Consider the following 21,186-nt stretch of genomic DNA (forward strand, 5'->3'; position numbering starts at 1 on the left):
CAACGTCTCGTGATCATTAGCAAAGCAGAGAGGAAAGGGGAGACTGAGGGCCAAGGAGATGGAGGGTACATGGATGGAAGAGGAGGCAAATGAGTGTAGGACCTGACGCAGTCGATGAACTAAAAGAGAAAGAAAATGGAAATTTTGATGGTCAGTAATGATGATAATGACAAATAATAGTATATATAAACAACGGTTTATTCATTTAACTGTAGCTGAAGGCTTCATGGTACGAGAAGAAAATACATGCAACATAAATAGTAGGGCTATAAAAGTCGGACTTGCCGCAGCGAATGGCAAGCCGCCTTACAAATTACGTCACCTGCGCGGCCAGAGCCAACGCCAGCAGCTGCGTGAGTATCCACCAAGCAGGGAGGGTTGGATTGGTGGCGAAAGGCATAGAACCTTGAAGCTTGACGTGTGTGCATAGTCCTGGCTGGTGGCACGGGTGTACACAAGGTAACCAATATGGATGAGGGAGGCACACGATGACGATGACGACGTTAACACTTGAAGGTGACACTACACGCCAGGGTAAAGTTTGGCCAGTGTGGCGCCCAACTTTAGCTCCTGACACCTGCCATTGTCCCGTCCCCCCCCCCCCCGTCCCTCCCCCACCGTCGTATCTTTTGGACGTAAGTTCAGGGCACAGTGATACGACCCGAGGGTATGTGGTGGCTTAGCCACTGACTTAGGCTAGGCTTGGTTATCATACCTAGTGGTCTTGTCATGTTCAAGGGTTGTACCATCGTGTTTAAGGGTTGCACCGTCGTGTTCAAGGGTTGCACCGTCGTGTTCTAGGGTTGTATCATCATGTTCAAGGGTTGTACCGTTGTGTTCAAGGGTTGCACCGACGTGTTCTAGGGTTGCACCACCGTGTTCAAAGGTTGCACCGTCGTGTTCAAAGGTTGCACCGTCGTGTTTTAGGGTTGTAGTGTCGTGCTCCAGGGTTGTAATTCAAGTTACAGGGCTGTAACGTGGCGTTCAAGGGTTGTAGCGTCGTTCTCCAGGGTTGTAGCGTCTTGCTCCAGGGTTGTAATGTCAAGTTCCAGGGTTGTAACGTGGTGTTCAAGGGTTGTAGCGTCGTGCTCCAGGGTTGTAATGTCAAGTTCCAGGGTTGTAACGTGGTGTTCAAGGGTTGTAGCGTCGTGCTCCAGGGTTGTAATGTCAAGTTCCAGGGTTGTAACGTGGTGTTCAAGGGTTTTGCCGTCGTTCTCCAGGGTTGTAGCGTCGTGCTCCAGGGTTGTAACGTATTACTGAAGGGGCTCCCATGTTTAACGTGTGGTAGGTCACCGTGGCAGTATGACCTTGACCATTATGATCACCTCTGCTGGCGTCACTTCCGGCGCCTGCAGCCGGCTATTATAACTACACTCACTGTCGTCATTGTTTGGCTCATCTTTCGTAGACAGGAAGCAGTTACAATCTCCCGCACATTGTTTGTATCGGTTCTGCTTGTTTGGTGCACTAATGTGGTGGAAGCCTTGAAGCCAGTGTTACTAACACTCTCGTGTAATGATATCTCTTTGTCTCATGCCGGTCTTTTCATGCGTGTATCCGATAATGGTATAGTGGAGGAGGTGCGATTTACGTGGAGGAGGAGCTGGCCGACACGTTACGACCAGATTGTCAAAATGTGGCTCTGGCTTGACAGGCTGTCGTTGCTGTGTTTAATGACCTGGGACATACCAGTCATCATTTACCTGGTTTGTGGTAGTTTGTTATTGCTAGTAAGAGGGGGCTGGTCTCGCCGCTACGCCTGAGTTTAACGACAGTTATTGAAACCATCATAACCCACAGCGCTAACGACATTGTAACGAGCAAGTTTTTTTTTTCTTCTTTTCCACGTATTGGCTCTTTGCTTGATGACCGTAAAATGTTGAAAGTCATCAGATTCACCATCCATCAGACACGCATACCCTCTCCTGCCTCGCATATTGTGGTTAAGGGAGCGATGAGTTACAAGGTTTGTTGTGGTTGTGGTATACATGGCCCAGAAGGGCGTGGTGAGGTCAAGGTTGGCAGGGATGGTATAGCCCTTACTGCTGATGTATAGAGACGCCGTCGGGGGGAGGGGAGGTTAGTGGTCAAAATGGTAGTATCACGCATATTTACCTGCCTGCATGATGGTGCTGGATGGGTCGAGTTGGGGAGGGTGTTGTGGTTTAGTTTGGCGCCTCTCTCCGGTCTCCCCACTTGACGAGCGTAGTGCCTGACACTCGTGGTAGATGACAGCGAGACAGAAAGACTAATACAAACTGAAGCATTGGACGGGGACGACTCCTTGCCGCATACATGGGGCCAAGGCAGTCGGTCCATAGGTCACCCCATTGTTCATCTTCCCCCTCGGTGTTGGTCGATAATTTGGGTACTTGGGTTTGGCTAGGATATATATATATACAAATGGATTTGTATGTAGCATTTATGGATCTGGAGAAGGCATATGATAGAGTTGATAGAGATGCTCTGTGGAAGGTATTAAGAATATATGGTGTGGGAGGCAAGTTGTTAGAAGCAGTGAAAAGTTTTTATCGAGGATGTAAGGCATGTGTACGTGCAGGAAGAGAGGAAAGTGATTGGTTCTCAGTGAATGTAGGTTTGCGGCAGGGGTGTGTGATGTCTCCATGGTTGTTTAATTTGTTTATGGATGGGGTTGTAAGGGAGGTAAATGCAAGAGTCCTGGAAAGAGGGGCAAGTATGAAGTCTGTTGGGGATGAGAGAGCTTGGGAAGTGAGTCAGTTGTTGTTCGCTGATGATACAGCGCTGGTGGCTGATTCATGTGAGAAACTGCAGAAGCTGGTGACTGAGTTTGGTAAAGTGTGTGGAAGAAGAAAGTTGAGAGTAAATGTGAATAAGCGCAAGGTTATTAGGTACAGTAGGGGTGAGGGTCAAGTCAATTGGGAGGTGAGTTTGAATGGAGAAAAACTGGAGGAAGTGAAGTGTTTTAGATATCTGGGAGTGGATCTGTCAGCGGATGGAACCATGGAAGCGGAAGTGGATCATAGGGTGGGGGAGGGGGCGAAAATTTTGGGAGCCTTGAAAAATGTGTGGAAGTCGAGAACATTATCTCGGAAAGCAAAAATGGGTATGTTTGAGGGAATAGTGGTTCCAACAATGTTGTATGGTTGCGAGGCGTGGGCTATGGATAGAGATGTGCGCAGGAGGATGGATGTGCTGGAAATGAGATGTTTGAGGACAATGTGTGGTGTGAGGTGGTTTGATCGAGTAAGTAACGTAAGGGTAAGAGAGATGTGTGGAAATAAAAAGAGCGTGGTTGAGAGAGCAGAAGAGGGTGTTTTGAAATGGTTTGGGCACATGGAGAGAATGAGTGAGGAGAGATTGACCAAGAGGATATATGTGTCGGAGGTGGAGGGAACGAGGAGAAGAGGGAGACCAAATTGGAGGTGGAAAGATGGAGTGAAAAAGATTTTGTGTGATCGGGGCCTGAACATGCAGGAGGGTGAAAGGAGGGCAAGGAATAGAGTGAATTGGAGTCATGTGGTATATAGGGGTTGACGTGCTGTCAGTGGATTGAAGCAAGGCATGTGAAGCGTCTGGGGTAAACCATGGAAAGCTGTGTAGGTATGTATATTTGCGTGTGTGGACGTGTGTATGTACATGTGTATGGGGGGGGGGGGGGGGCCATTTCTTTCGTCTGTTTCCTTGCGCTACCTCGCAAACGCGGGAGACAGCGACAAAGTATAAAAAAAAAAAAAAAAAAAAAAATATATATATATATATATATATATATATATATATATATATATATATATATATATATATGTGTGTGTGTGTGTGTGTGTGTGATGGCCTTGACTGGGGCGTTCTCTTGCGCGTGTCGTCTCGATTAAAACAAAAAAAATATAACCCGACGATGAAAATAAGGAAAATTCTCTAGGCTAAGCTTGGCGGCAGAAAGCTCATTGAGACTACCTTCGAGATTGTAGTGGCCACATAGTAATTATGCGTTGCTCTCTGGCGTACTGATTGTCTTCTGGTTATAATGGCAGAGGCTTACAAACAACCATCTGTGGAGAACAGAAACCAAAGTAATATCCATAGAAGGGAAAGAGAAAACCATCACCGTTGTGTAAGGAAAGTGAGTTTTGAGATCAGCCGGGGAGTGATCCTAGGTACTGATGTTTGAGATTCAGCTCTGTCCAGTAAAGTATGTGAAATGGACACTAACTATTAAGTTAACTTATGGAAACATACATATACTTCTATGGAAAAGTAATGCGGTGGAATATACATAAATTCCCCGAAAAAATATAACAATCTGTGGAAAAGTAACGTGGTGAAATATACATAAATTCTCCGAAGAAAATATAACATAAGTAAATGTTCACTAGAAGGAAGTATGGCTGAAATATCACGATTGTTGTGGCAGTTGAATGATAAAAGACTCGAGTCTGCGAGAAGAGCCAGGGTTTTTATATGTTAATCTCAGTACTGCATTAGGTCTCCTCTCATTGGCATTATAGTCTGAACCAACACCGGAGATTCCTAACGCTGGTTATAAGGGACCGTGTGATCAAGTATATTCTTAAGAGTCCACGGGGACTCATAAGAATATTTATATATATATATATATATATATATATATATATATATATATATATATATATATATATATATTTTTTTTTTTTTTTTTTTTTTTTTTTTTTTCAAACTATTCGCCATTTCCGGCGTTAGCGAGGTAGCGTTAAGAACAGAGGACTGGGCCATTGAGGGAATACCCTCACCTGGCCCCCTTCTCTGTTCCTTCTTTTGGAAAATTAAAAAGAAAAATTGAGAGGGGAGGATTTCCAGCCCCCCCCCCCCCCCCCCCCCCCCCCGCTCCCTCCCCTTTTAGTCGCCTTCTACGACACGCAGGGAATACGTGGGAAGTATTCTTTCTCCCCTATCCCCAGGTATATATATATATATATATATATATATATATATATATAATATTAGGGGGTCAGGTTGTATCTTTTGTATGTTAGTTACCGAACCGCTGTCAGCATCATTAAGGTCAAATTTGTTGACAACACACTTTCTCCCCAGCGGCACAATACAAACGTAGCCAAGGTTCTCTGTGGCCCTCTGCTCTCATGCCTTGTGCTTCCCCCTACAACCTCTTTGTACTCGTTCCTGACACTCGTAGACTGCAGGGAGCATTTCTGTTTCTGTATATAGATCAGTGGTGCAGCGAATGACTTCGTATATTCATTTTCAGAGAAAAAAAAAGTATTTAAAAGCAATGCGCTTCGTAGAGTTGTTTCAGCGGAACGGATGAGTGATATCCACGGTAACGTAGTTTCAGCTCCTCGCGGTTTTATCTGAGGCCGTCGTTTAAGGTTCTTGATTTAGCCGAGGTTAGGTTTTGTGGGAGGCATCATCAACTGCAGTAAGGGCAGTCACTAACAATGGGAGGGGGAGGACTTGAGAGTCGGTTTCCCATCTCTGCTCTTCCATACCTGCTCTACAGCGATCTCTCGTGTCGTGGCTCCCCGGGTTGCGCAAGATTGCTTTAAGCCAAGTAACGTTCCTGCCAGCTGATGTGACTCCAGGTGCCGTGACTGAGGCCGAAGGCGATGAATAATTGTACCGTTTAATTGTTAGTGCTGCCACAATGAAGTGCATTATTGTGAAGAACCTTTTCAGCTATATCAACCCCCTTCACCCCCTTCTCGGTTCACAGGAACGTTGAGTTAACAGTTAGGTTACAGAGAAGCGGAATGTTGTTGCATGATGGTATGGAAGGAAAGAAAAGTTTGGATGTTTCATATAAGAAATTTTTGTCCCCTGTCTTCACGGGATCGTGTCTGCAAGTGAAGACGCAGTATGAAATTGATTTTCCATATTATAATCGCATATTGTAATGTAATATTTTACTTTACCAGGTTAGTTAAGGTCTCTTAAACTAGGATGAACATGGGGTGCACAATAAACTTATCGGGGTTACCGACAAAAATCATTCAGTCAATCTTAAATCTCCACACCTCGGTCTGGGACTAAGCTACATTGTTGCTACTGTCATTCTGGTTGTTTGAGCGGCGGATATACGACTTTCTTCATTTTTATGTTGAAGCTTCCAGTCACTTACAAAAGTCCACATCAAGGCGGGCTTAAACTAGACCATGAAGAGGTTATTGAAAGGGGAAATGAGGAAACGAGAAGTATTTACGAATATTGCAGGGAGTGAAAAAAAAAAAAAAGTGCCATGTCCTAGTTATTGGGAAAGACGAGAGAGTAGAGAGTTCTGAAGCTTCGATGTGCAGGGCAAGAAACATATATCAAAACGGCCCTCCCTCCGAGCTGCCGACGGCCTCGAAGTAATCATGCGACGCAGTAGCTTTACCAAGTATTGTAACTAAAATTGAAGGCACACAAGCAGCCAGCTTGCGGGAGCAAAAACCTGAAGTGATAACTGTAGAAGAGGGAAAGCGAACCAACATTGTGGCGCAGGGCAAGGGGGTGGAATTAACTGTTAAGATTAGCTTAGGAGAGTGAGGATGCTGAGCTAGAACCATCCCCAGATGTGAGAGCAGTCCTCTGAACAAGGTCAGATCAGTCCTTTGTATACACAGAACAAATGTTTTGAAGAAAAGAAAGTTCATCCAAAGAGGACTCGTCGTTTCTCAGAGGTAGACAGCTGTTTCCATAATGTTATGTATTCTTGAAATTCTTAAACTGGGCGGCGATTTATCTCGTGTAGATTATGATATATTAGCCACCTGTCTCCGAGAAAGTAATCAGAATGGTGTCAGTCATTTCCTGTAGTTTTGAGTTTTTTTTTTTTTTTCTAACTCTTTCTTTCCCATGGGAGGGTGATGGAGTGTCACATTGATATATCAGGCAGGAAAGTACCTTGGAGGGTGCGTGCATCAGTTTGTCTCCGACTGCAAGATTCGCAAAACCCTGTATACCTTGTTTTTGAAGACGTCACAACTTTACATTTCTCATTTCCTCGTAATGAAGTGGAAAGTTTTCTGTTAAACAGCATATTTTTTTTATTAATGACCCACTGAAATACTTGATTTATACATCTATCCGTTCATATAATCTCACTGTTTCGTAAAGATGGGATTTTTCACCCTTACTTTGGTTTCATCTGAAAATGATGACACAAGGCTGTGGTTTGTGTTTTCATATGTGACATGGTAATTAAAGATAAAATCTAAGGTGAAAGAACAATGTTCTGAGTTTGTTTGTTTGTTTTTTTCATGGTGGCGATTCCTTGGCAGTAGGAATCGCCAGGTTGAGGAAAACATGACCTTGTTAGGAAGTCGCTGATCCACCTTCGTGAGCCGTTATTCCCATTTTTATCATCGTATGCGTTATGACCCCCCCTGGCCATATTGGTTTAGGGCATTTGCAAATTCGTTGTATCGTACATCACCAACTTCTCTGTTCTTCAGTGCTTCTACAATGTTATTGCAGTGATAAAGTAGTTTGATCATTTCGCCACTCAGTCGTATTTCATAGCGTTGTGTAAACTGCTTTTGTTTAGTCATTTCGTTTACCTTCAAGGGCTCGGAAAAATTGATGGCTTAGACTTGGTGTTCCTTTTTCTCACTTTGCCTTTTCTTTTACGAAGTGGGACTGGGCAATGCAGTTTCGGAATTGCTGGGATTACGTCTAAGACCAATATCTGTCCAAAGAGGATGTTTAGTGCCCATGCTAATGGCGTAGCGCTTCTCTTTAAAAAGACAGTTCCAAGAGTTCGGTCCGAGAGAAGGATGCATGAGATAAATGAGTTTGCATTTAATGGGCCTTTTCGAAGTTCACACTAGTGTATTACAGAACTTCGCCGAAACTGCTTTTGCTTGTATTGCACATGTTGAGATATATTTTAGGGTGTTTGAAACTACGCTACTCCCAATATAGTCTACCAGACCAGCTTACAGTGTCTCCAGTGTACCGTTTAGTGTACGTATACTGTGCTGTCTTCCCAAGCCTCACTCCTGTGATGCTATACCATGATATCCACTCGGTTTATGCTCATGTCCTCTTTTAGCGTGTTAATATCAGTCATGCATGTCATCAAAAGCTCATGACACACTCACCCTTACTGTCGTCATATAATTTTCTCTTCTTTTTTTTTCCCTTTTGTCATCGATCTCACAGTATGCTACACGGGTCAGATTGGTGATGGTATTTAATTCTCTTTCCCATCTATCACAGACAAACGGCATTTGTTTGGTAATTATTCCTGTGACGGGTTTGGATGTGTTGTTTACAGTGGGTTGTCTATCGACCACATCCAGGGAGACAGATCCTCGCTTGTCGCTCTCCGGTTTGCCCTTTATATATATATATATATATATATATATATATATATATATATATATATATATATATATATATGTATATATATAATGAAAAGGATCATAATTTTGCGCGTGATCAAGTATATTTCAGAGTCCACAGGGAAAATGAAACACGATAAGTTCCCTAGTGCACTTTCGTGTAATAATCACATCATCAGGGGAGACACAAGAGAGAAATAAAAGTCAGTTGATATGCATCGAAGAGACGAAGCTAGGACGCCATTTGGTAAACATGTGATTGTGAACTTATTGGGAACTTGTCGTGTTTCATTTTCCCCGTGGACTCATAGGAATATTTTGATCACGCGCAAAATTGTGATCCTTTCCAATATATATATCAGCAGCTTTGTCTTCTCTTACACATCCAACTTTTCGCAAATTCCCCTGTCGTTTGCATATTTCTTGGTGATGTGGATAGTGTCTTGCTTCCCCTGCTGCTGGCTGGCGGGCGGGCGGGCGGGCTCCAGCGGCCCATGTGGGCGGGACAAAACACTAGCTGATCGGTCAGCCTTAGGGTAGGACGCATGGCTGTGACGGTGCTAATAGTAAGAGCCATCCACCACTCTCGCACCAACCTACCCGTCTTACTCTTTACGTTTTCCAATTGTGTTTTGTCAGACTTCATGTACGGTTTTCCCTCACGTTGCTCTGAACTGTATTATAAATGTAGTAGTAGTGTACCCCGGCCGGGCCTTGAGATTCATTGTCTTGCAATGAAAGCTTACGTTTTTCAGCCTGTGTCGTTTGTAGTAATTATATACACGTTGTGACCTGGTTGTGAATAAAGCTTTGAATGTGTTAGTCGGTCTTTAGTGTTACATGGAGGCTGGTGAAGCGAGTTCTCTGCTGGCAGAATGGTTGGGTTGTGTGTTTGCCGGGAGGGGAAGGGATGGCCCGGGGCGACTTGTGACTTTGGTGGTCAGTTGAAGTGTGGGTTGGCCTTCACGCCGCCACACCACAATAACCACCGCCACCACAACGTCTGCACACTTGTTACCTTCTTCCTTAGAGCTCACTTTAGGGGTCTTGTGGGCAATCAGTTCAGCACCGGTCGAACCCTGGCCTAACACAACCTTGGTGTTAGGTCTAGTTATTGTAATGTGTTGTGTTGTGCTTAATCAATCTTAGAATGAACATCGTTGTATTTAAGACCTTGAAGTTTAACGTCTTTAATTTATGTTATGTAACCAAATTAAATTCAAGCATAAAAAGCCTAAGTATGATTGCTTTCGTAGACAACTTTTTTCCTTACTGAATGAGACAACAGTTTACGTCACGTGTCATAAGATTCAGTTCGCCTTTCTAAAGACCAGTAGTACAGTCCTCTCACTTTGTTCGCTGTCTCGTCGCGCTGGTTTCTTTAATAAATTTGCCGAGGATACCGGTTGAGCAGGCCGATGTTGAGACGTGGTACATTAACGTGCACTTTAAATCTTTTTGTGTTCTAATTTCACCCAGCTCTTGAAATCTTCGAACCAAAAAGCAGAGAGAGAACATTTACTGCACGATTCACTTTTATTAAGGGTCTCTGTCGCTGAGAAAGCGTCTCTAACTTAGCATGATAGAGCGAAGCTCGTAGAAAGAGTAAAGAAAACAAGAAACATGAAAATCAAGTCACTTGGAGTGTCGGGAAAATGTGTATATTGTCACAGACTGTTCAACGTATGCCAACACTCTCGTGAGCACGACAGTGCGCTCCTTGCATTTGATGATGTGACCTTACGGTTCAGGTTAGCGGTCACGCCAGCATACACAAGGGTTTTATACAGCCAGGTTCAAGGATCGCGCCATCGTGCTCAGGGGTCGTATCTCATTGCTCTGTTGTTCCCTGGCAGGTAAGCTTGTTTTGTTTACTTGGTAGCGGGGGTTTGAACTCTGCTGGAACCCAGTGACTGATGTAGAAAGGTCCTTTAAATGAACAAATCTACAGTCTCTTTTATGATGACTGCAAGAGATAGGCAGGTCAGCGGACTACAAGCTCATAAAGAGGCTGGTGGAAGCCCGGGATGTGGGATCAGAGGTGGATTAAGGGATGCCATTAAGGCAGATTGAGAAGCCCGGGTGTGGGTGTGTGTGTGTGTGGTGTTATCTCGGGATGTGGGAGTGGAATTGGATATAGATCACGCGAACAGGCAGTTGGAAACACAAGATGTAGGAATGGAAGCAGTTGTAGAAGTGCTCAAAACCAAACACAGCAAACACTCACGAATGACTGATCCATTGTGAGTTTTAACCCCGTAAGTTTCGGCATTATTAACTTGTTCAACTCTTGAGCATGGTGCGACGTTACGACTTTAGGTTGTGACCCTGAAGGGGCAGGTCAAAGATCACGCAGTTACATGCAAGGGTCATACCGTTGTATTGAATGTTGTAAGTACAATTTCTTGGCCCATAAGTAAGTTCATCAAAATTCACTTGATAACACTACGTAACTCGTCTGCATACTTTTGGGCACGGCACATCAGAACTTGGTCGTTCCGCATTTTAGGGGAGGAAGGCTGGTCCTCCTCTCGCGGCTCCACCCTATTTCACCTTGCATATCCCTGGCTGACGTTATGCTGTGAGAACGCTGACACCGTCGATATTAGTTTGTTGATGTGGTACACACTGCCATGTCTTGGGGTTGTCAGGAACCAGCGTCAGAGTTAACGAAACGAAATTATGAGTGGGAATAAATGTGAACAACAGAAAGTATGAGGGAAGTGTTGGTGATGGTATCGTTGTCGGAGGCTGTGTATATTGCCGTATATACAAGTAAGGCATACCCATACATACGGAGGAGCATAACGCATATGAGAACCTGTTGTTGAGATAAGGGGCAAGAGAAGGAAGAATAATTATGAAATACGAAGAAGGTAAACAAGACGAGAGCTAGGCGGGGTTTGTCCGGTTACGAGGATAGTAGTAGTGGCAAACGAGCTAGACGAACTAAGGAACTGAGAGGGAAGTTGGAGTGGGGGACCGGAACCGGAGGAGGAAGTGGACAGGTGGAGAGTGGCGGTGTCTGTGTGTGTGTGGGTGGGGGGTAGACCTGGGACAACGCCTAAGGGGGGTGCGGTATTTACCTCTTTGATAGTCTGTGGTGGTTTTCAGAGAACTCGGCGTCTGTACAAGATATATTGACATTGTACAAACTTTAATGAATGCCTGTACAAGTTATGGCCAGACTTGAAAGGGGACTGGGCAAGGGATATAGTATAGTTCAGGAGTGACAGATGTAATGGCGCAACACAAAGAAAGGATGGCTACTATGCTATGAAGGCAGACAAAAGGGCAGTGTTACATTATGTAATGTAGTTGATGGTAAGTGAGGGTCGCTGACTGTATATAAGAAAAAATGACAGTTGTGTGTGGCAGCACGAAGGCTGCCTTGGTTAACAGTACTCCCATGGTATGGTCGGTCACCAGCCAGTTGTCCTTATGACTGATAGACTGGCAATAATTTAACTCTTGTGGCGGGATGAGAATTATTTGTCATAGGTGATGGGCGGCGTTGATACTTGCTCGGTGTCAAGGGATATTGGTGGCCTTTGCGAACTTACTGACCTGCCGTAACGCATCAGATCTTTAGCTTAATTAGGAACCTAACCCAATATAACGTAACCTAAGGTAACAAGCTAACCTAACTTAACCACATGTGCGCCATCTCAGCACGTGCGTTCATGTTCCTAAGTCCATTATTTGGCATACGCATTAGTTCTGCATTTGATTATTTAGGTGACCAGAAATGTAGATGACACTGGGGCCTGTTTTCTTTGGAAATGTTATTATGTTAACAGACTTTCATGATAGCAAGTAAACATTTAGTCATATTTGAGAGAGCGGAATGCATAAGTTTTGAAAAACTTGTTACTTTTAGTTATTTTTAACGAAGCTATTACACTGTTATTTCCGTTTTCTGATTTTTTTTGTTTCGTAAAGTTCTGATTGTTTCCATTTATGATATTTTCAGCAGCCATTAAGGACCTTTAAAAGTTATGTAGGTATGGGGGGGATAGGGCTTTTACATAATGATTTTTCCGAGTTGCCATTCTGTCTTTCGGATATTTGTGTCATAGAGACCACCAGTAAATAAATGGTAGATTAGGCGCGGGCCAGACCAGTTTTATTAGTCTTCAGAAGCTTGGGTAATTTATCCCATTTTATATGTCAGGCAGCGTGGGCAATGCTAATGTAACGTCATGCCAGGATGTAGGTCATGATGGTTGTTGCTTGGACGAGAAAAATCGAGATGTTTGTGTTGAGATTTGCTCTGGTGACAGTGGTCCGTAGGATTGTTTGTGACGAAGCTAAACATCGGAGGAATTAGTTGTAGACATATTGAAACTTTGGGTGTTACTTAGGACCATGGGGTTTGGGATGTTTCTGTTGGTGTTAGTAAGGCGGATATTGTTAGAAGCGGTCATACCCTCGGCAAATTGTTGTGAGAAGTCAGAGTATATACCAGACCAGGAACGGGAGTATGGCCGCCCATCGATAACAAACCCAGAACGAAGATGAAGCTGCCTCACAATAATGACTCTGAAAAAAAAAAAAATAGTACTTACATCAAAATATGAACGGGAATATTCAGTAAAAGTAATTATTTAATTACTACAACAGACTTGCATCCGAAAGCTGGCCTACCAGAGAACCGCCTAAGAGAGGCAAGCACATGACGGAAGCAAGCGCCTTATGCATAATGGGAATGTAATTGGTCTTATTGTTCAACATGTTTAGCTCCTGAAGGTGTTAAAAGATTTTTTCGTGCTGAAGTTGGAGCCTTGACTTTGAAGGCCTTAATTACCTTGTTAGTTGAAATGCGTCCTACTGGCATGAACTCCATAAAATACCAAGAAATCCAAGTATGGGATATGCACAGAAATAGAGAATTCCTTAGAGATCTGGGGCGCAAGTCATCAACACATTGCTTGTTAACATCAGAAACGTCATAAGATGTATAGTGGAGATGTTTAAGAGTGTACTGGACAAGTAATTGTAAAGTGTGCCGAACCAGCTAGGCTGAAGGGGCTATGTGGATGCATCTTCCAACAGCTGTGTCAACCAATTAGCCAATCTAATAATCTTGGCCCATCCCGGGCTTTGGAAGTGTAGACCCCTGAAGACTTGAGCAGATTATTCACCTGACCAAAAGCACAAAACTATGAGAAGACCCTTGCTTTAATGGATAAGGGATACTCAGCCAGTACATGGATTCAAAGTAGTTATGCTTTTACCACATACCTGACCTCATTGATTTCATGGCATTTCAGTAAGATATGAAAATGTTATAATAAATTATTTTACACCAAGTAAGTTTTGCATACCAATGGAAGGAAAATGATTAATCATTTTAGATATAAGTCAACACTTAATCTAAAATGAAGTTCTCTCTCTCTCTCTCTCTCTCTCTCTCTCTCTCTCTCTCTCTCTCTCTCTCTCTCTCTCTCTCTCTCTCTCTCTCTCGTGGCTGTCAAATATCATTCCTTTGGCCCAGGTAATTTTCTAATTTTTTTGCTTCTCCCACACATAGTCCCCAAACATACATTTTTTTCTCCATACATAACACTTTACAATCAGTAATTCACACAACTTGTTTATCTTCACTGTATTTTCCTGTGGTGAGCACTACACTTTCGCCCTGTCCTTTGACAAAATTTTGTATGTACATGTAGATAATTAGCCCCCCTCTCTCTCTCTCTCTCTCTCTCTCTCTCAAATATATTTTGAGACCATATTGAGGAAATAATGCTATTAAGCAATGTATGGTCTGATTCTGAGAACTTTCTCTACAAGAGATAGAAACCTATAGATGAAAATGTTCAGTATTTATATAAGAAGCAAAGTTGAATGCTGCTTTTTTGTATGGTCACCAATGAAACAAATGAAATAAACATATTAAGAAAATTCAGAAGCACTCCATGAGCAACACTGAGAAGCTGGAACACATGGACAACCACAAACGTCTGAGAGAACTACAACAGTATGGTCTTGAAAGAATAGAAAGATATACGATAATTTGTGTGTGAGAAGTTGAAGGTATAAAAGAAAATGTGTTAAACCTGGAAATCTCTCAACAGGGAAGATATAGTGTTGTTAATTCTTCAAGAATACCATGGAACATAAAAAATGTCATACAGATATTTACAGCAGCTCAACTAGGAAGCTTGGATGATCATTCATTGTACTGCCAGAGAAATGAGAGACATGCATGGAACAATTAACGAAACATTTAAAAGACTTGACATGTGGTTGAAATTAGTCCAGATAAACCAAAATTAGATCATTATGTAGTGCAGGTGGCAGTTGAGAACATAGTTCTATTCATCAAGCAAGATGGGTGAGTGATGAGCACTTTGCACTAGTCCTATATTTAGTGGCTAAATATCATCTTTGGTACTTTTAGTCTCTCTCTCTCTCTCTCTCTCTCTCTCTCTCTCTCTCTCTCTCTCTCTCTCTCTCTCTCTCTCTCTACTAGTGGTAACAGTTTTTTTCTCAACATGACACAAACAATAATGCCCCCAATCATTGCCATCTCAGGTGAAAGAAAAATGGACAGAGAAAAAGAATTTAATCAGGGCTCCACACATGTGTGGGTACCTGACTCATAAAGGAGGAAAGATTGTTTAGAGAGAGAAAGACAGAAGAAGGAAAAGAATACCATAGTTTAACTTCAATGAAAGAAGGAGGTGTTGCAACAGCTAATCCTTGAGTGGACTGTTTCCAGTTACAAGTTGTGGGAAGCAGCAGCCACACTCTTGTCATGGGGCCAATCCTTAGGGGGGTGGGGACACATGCAAACAGTTTATGAGAACAGTGGCTAAAATAATACCCAGAGAATAAAGAGAGCAGCAACATCACAGCATAGGGAAAGGGAGTGTGGAATGGAGGTGATACCAGGAGAATTAATGAGACAGGAGGCTTTTGATTCCAATGTAGTTGATAGAGTGGTGGAGGGTGAACTCCTTCTGATGTGTAAGCAGTATTCCATATTCAGGATAATGAAACCTCTGTAGATTTGATATAGTTGCTCACAAGAAAAAATAATTCTGGCACGTATACAACGTTCCCCGCTCTGGGGATACAGACTTTGTGATGTGAATCGTATGGGGTTTCCAAGACAAGGTTGAGGAGATGTTTATGCCCAACATATTTTTATTATTACAAGGTTATATTGTTGTGTTTTGAAACTGAACACAGGGAAGCAAATTATTCTAAGAAAGTCATTAATCTTATACCAGTGTGATAGAGTAGTGGAAGTTGATGGGCTATGATCATATATCTGATTTATGGTGTGGCAAGATTCCAACAGAAACAATTTTTATCATTTCCATGAAGTAAAGAACATGTGATGGGTTTTGTTATTGTTGGTGATAGAATAGAATACTGTTTTTGTGTAATTGATTAACTTGCATTTTCATATATCAGTCAAATTTGAACAGGGAAGGGTGGCTAAGATTTTTTAATTTAATGCTCAGAGACTGGGTGATATCTAAGTGGCCAGGCATTCTGATTTCTGCAGAACTGTCCTGCTTTTGCTGTGTGTCCTACTGCTCCCCAGGAACTTCAGGGAGATGCGAGAATGTCCAGCTTTCGAAGATAATGAGTGTCAGTATCCCTTCTATCAAAATGACAGTACTACCAGTAAGCTATATGACTGCTTAGAAGTTTTGTTGCCATAATGCATAAAGTAAATAGCAAATGGTCCATGGGATATTTAACAGTGGATATTATCTTTTTTGGTTATGGACTGTAAGATGAGTGATAAGCAGCTGTACTGCTCTCATGTAGTGCCCTATGTTTTCATGTAGTTACCTCTAAATATGTAACTTCATGACCATATTCTTACTGAAGGTGTATTGTGAAATGGCATTAGTTTGAAATTGACTCAGAAAAACCATTAGCTACTGACCTTTATACTATGATGTCATACACATTGGCACTTGGTACATAATGATAATAAGGTACTGTTATGCATTGGTATTGTCTTAACCAATGAAACAATGTGGTATTAGATTGGTTGATTCTGAGAGATGATCTGAAATGCTTTTAACATAACTGACATACTTGTTCTCTTTTTCTATGTGCTATGTTTGTATTTATAGATATTGACTTGTGCCTTGAATTATTATCTTGTGCATAAGTTTTTACTACTTTTACGTAATTTTATGAAAAAAATACCTGACAAAGATCAATGCTTTATGAAATGTTAGTAATAATATTTTAAGTTCTTTCCCTACTACTAACAGCTGTAGGTGGAGTCATTCGGATTGGTTCTATACGATTCATGATAGCTTGGTAGTTGTGTGTTTTTCAGCATTAAGGTAACAAGCTGTGAGGCTTTTCTTCAAATTCTCAACATTTTTCTCATGGACTACAAAATGCCCAGTATGGAGTGTCATGGTAACAGAAAGTGATGTACAGTATGGGATATATAGTACAGAAGCACAAATCTATTCACTTTCTTTTTGATGAAGTCACGTGGTGGGTTGTCTCATGAATTTGTAAAACATATGGCTAATACTTGAAATACTGTACTATACTAACAATGACCTTTTGTTGTTCTCTTGCAGAAGACTAGTGAAAGCTTACCTACCCAAGAAGAAGGAATGTGAAGATCTACAGTAAGTATAAAACCTTTCTACTAGCTAATGATTTGTGCGCCAAGGTTTGTGGACACTATGAAGCCTCTATTTAGCTCAGGCAAAAGATGCATGCATGAAATTCTTATGATGTTGGGAATATTTAATTCTGATCTCCTCTGCTTTTGTTTTATTAAACACTGTTTTTATTGTAGAAATAGACAAAAAGTTCCAGGTTACAGTATTGGAACTGGTAGATATTAGTTATTAGTCATTTAATTGGTGCATGAATCTCATTTTGACTGTTTAGAGGATTCAGAATTTTAAAAGTCATAGTGTGTGGAATGTAAGTGTTGAATATATGTAAATATACATATGTTTTGAGATGGGTGATATCCAGAATGCAGACAGGATAGTGTAACTCGTTCTTGCATGGGGAGTATAATTTCAGATGTGTGTATATCTGGTGGAGTGGAGTTTAACCCTTTAACATCCACACAGAATATTTCCTTCCCCAAAAATTTTAGGCTGTTGTTCCCCTGAATATGTTGTTCTTCTCCTTACAGAATGAGAGCTTAAAAAGACAGCATAGCCATGTAATACCCAGTGGGGTTACTGCTCTGCTGCTATCATTAATAAGAATTTTAATATCTATATTTTCTACCTTTCTTATTGAATGAATGATTGTCTTTTGCTCATATTCCTTTGTAAACAAAATGATTAATAGATATACTTTGATTATAGGTATGTCTGTAACATAAATGCAAATGCTATGTAGACACTAGGAAAAATTGATAAATTTTTGTACATTGACACAAACTTTGCACTTCTTTCCTCAGTCATGACTGTAGGGTAACTGTAATTGACTGTCCCAAGGAAAAATTCAGCCTCCCACATACCCCTTTACAACCCAGGCCTAGAACATAGCCTTGATATTGTGGCAGGAATTCTTATTAGGAAGCTCTTTGTCTGTGGTTGTTAATCACATGGCAAAAGTCTTCATTTATGGTTATTAAAGGGTTAAAACTTATTTGTAAGGGCAGTTGTTTTAGTGATTGCTAAGTCTTAACTTTCGGTAAATGTTTTATTAATGTTATTTAGGGTTGAGCGGAGGGGGAGATTTGTATGTATAGGTTTCTGAAGTGTGAAGCGAGGGTTAGTTTTTTGTTTCTCCTTCAGGGTTGATGGTTGGCTATGGTGTGGTTTAGATGTGAGGGTTCTACTTCTGTTGCAAAGAATTAAGTGCCAAGCATGCTGTGTTATTGATATGTATATATTTATTTCTATTATACGTGATCGCCGTTTCCCACGTCAGCGAGGTAGTGCCAGGAAACAGACGAAGAATGACCCATCCATTCATATATACATAAATGCCCATACATGCACATTACAAATCAACATATACATACACAGACATATACATATATACACATGTACATATTCATAAATATAAATGATATAGATAATATAATGTAATAGGAATAATAGAATATACTTATTTATTTATTTATTATACTTTGTCGCTGTCTCCTGCATTAGCAAGGTAGCACAAGGAAATGGATGAGATAATGGCCCAACCCACCCACAGACACATGTATATACATAAACGCCCACACAGGCACATATACATACCTATACATTTCAGTGTGTGCATACATATACATACACAGACATATACATATATACACGTGTACATATTCATACATGCTGCCTTCATCCATTCCCACCACCACCCTGCCAAACATGAGAGGCACCCCCCCTCCCCCCGCGTGCGCACAAGATAGCTAATGTACCGAAACCACAGCTCCCTTTCCACATCCAGGGTCCACAAAACTTTCCATGGTTTACCCCAGATGCCTCACATGCCCCTGGTTCTATCCATTGACACCACGTCGAACATGGCATACCACATTGTTCCAATTCACTCTATTTCTTGCAGCCTTTCACCCTCGTGTATGTTCAGGCCCCATTACTCAAAATCATTTTCACTCCATCCTTCCTCCTCCAATTTGGTCTTCCACTTCTCCTCGTTCCCTCCACTTCTGACACATATATCCTCATTGTCACATATATCCTCATTGTCAGTCTTTCCTCACTCATTCTCTCCATGAGACCAAACCATTTCATACACCCTCTTCTGCAAGGTGGTTTGATCAATTAAGTAATGAAAGGGTAAGAGAGATGTGTGGTAATAAAAAGAGTGTGGTTGAGAGAGCAGAAGAGGGTGTATTGAATGGTTTGGTCACATGGAGAGAATGAGTGAGGAAAGATTGACAAATAGGATGTATGTGTCAGAGATGGAGGGAATGAGGAGAAGTGGGAGACCAAATTGGAGGTGGAAGGATGGAGTGAAGAAGATTTTGAGCGATCGGGGCTTGAGCATACAGGAGGGTGAAAGGCATACAAGGAATAGAGTGAATTGGAATGATGTGGTATACCGGGGTCGATGTGCTAACTCACTAATGCGGGAGACAGCAACAAAGTATGATAAATGAAATATATATATGTATATTATTTTATTATACTTATGTTGCTGGCTCCTACATTAGTGAGGTTGCGCAAGGAAACAGATGAAAGAATGGCCCAACCCACCCATATACACATGTATTTACCTACACATCCACACACGCACATATACATACACAGACATATACATATATACACATGTACATAATTCATACTTGCTGCCTTTATTCATTCCCATCGCCACCCCGCCACACATGAAATGACAACCCCCTCCACCCCCCCACACACGCGAGGTAATGCCTGGAAAAGACAACAAAGGCCACATTCATTCACACTCAGTCTCTAGCTGTCATGGATAATGCACCGAAACCACAGCTCCGCTTCCACATCCAGGCCCCACAGAACTTTCCATGGTATACCCCAGACGCTTCACATGCCTTGGTTCAATCCATTGACAGCACGTCGACCCCTGTATACCACATTGTTCCAATTCACTCTATTCCTTGCACGCCTTTTGCCCTCCTGCGTGTTTTGTCCCCGATTGCTCAAAGTGTTTTTCACTCCATTCTTCCACCTCTAATTTGGTCTCCCACTTCTCCTCATTCCCCACACCTCTGACACATATATCCTCTTTGTCAGTCTTTCCTCACTCATTCTCTCCATGTAACCAAACCATTTCAAAACACCCTCTTCTGCTCTCTCAACCGCACTCTTTATTGCTGCACATCTCTCTTACCCTTTCACTGCTTACTCAATCAAACCACCTCACACCACATGTTGTCCTCAGACTTCTCATTTCTAACACATCCACCCTCCTCCGCACAACCCTATCTATAGGCTACACCTCACAACCATATAACATTGTTGGAACCACTATTCCTTCAAACATACCCATTTTTGCTTTCCGAGATAATGTTCTTGCCTTCCACACATTTTTCAACGCTCCCAGAACTTTCGCCCCCTCCCCCACCCTGTGACTCACTTCCGCTTCCATGGTTCCATCCGCTGCCAAATCCACTCCCAGATATCTAATACACTTCACTTCCTCCAGTTTTTCTCCATTCAAACTTACCTCCCAATTGACTTGTCCCTCAACCCTATTGCTCTTATTCACATTTACTCTCAGCTTTCTTCTTTCACACACTTTACCAAACTCAGTCTCCAGCTTCTGTAGTTTCTCACCTGAATCAGCCACCAGTGCTGTATCATCAGTGAACAACAACTGACTCACTTCCCAAGCCCTCTCATCCATAACAGACTACATACTTGCCCCTCTCTCCAAAACTCTTGCATTCACCTCCCTAACAACCCCATCCATAAACAAATTGAACAACCATGGAGACATCACGCACCCCTGCCGCAAACCTACATTCACTGAGAACCACTCACTTTCCTCTCTTCCTACACATACACATGCCTTACATCCTTGATAAAAACTTTTTGCTGCTTCTGTCAACTGTCTCCCACACCACATATTCTTAATACCTTCCACAGAGCATCTCTATCATCACTATCATATGCCTTCCCCAGATCCATAAATGCTACATACAAATCCATTTGTTTTTCTAAGTATTTCCCAAATACATTCTTCAAAGCATACACCTGATCCACACATCCTCTATCACTTCTGAAACCACACTGCTCTTCCCCAATCTGATGCTCTGTACATGCCTTCACTCTCTCAATCAATACCCTCCCGTACAATTTCCCAGGAATACTCAACAAACTTATACCTCTAATTTGAGCATTCACCTTTATCCCCTTTGCCTTTGTACAGTGGCACTATGCATGCATTCTGCCAATCTTCAGGCACTTCACCATGAACCATACATGCATTAGAT

The 21,186-nt window shown here is 42.0% G+C and overlaps 1 protein-coding gene across 1 annotated transcript in view; it reads left to right on the forward strand.

The window, feature by feature from the left end:
- Positions 1-21,186, forward strand: part of LOC139761204 (formin-binding protein 1-like) — a 96,167-nt gene that overhangs the window by 69,420 nt on the left and 5,561 nt on the right. The window contains exon 4 of the mRNA XM_071685250.1: positions 16,871-16,921. Within this exon, the coding sequence (XP_071541351.1) occupies positions 16,871-16,921 (51 nt within the window). The remainder of the gene's footprint in view (positions 1-16,870; positions 16,922-21,186) is intronic.

Source organism: Panulirus ornatus, chromosome 3 (genome assembly GCF_036320965.1).
Source record: "Panulirus ornatus isolate Po-2019 chromosome 3, ASM3632096v1, whole genome shotgun sequence".
In the NCBI taxonomy this organism is placed as follows: domain Eukaryota; kingdom Metazoa; phylum Arthropoda; class Malacostraca; order Decapoda; family Palinuridae; genus Panulirus; species Panulirus ornatus.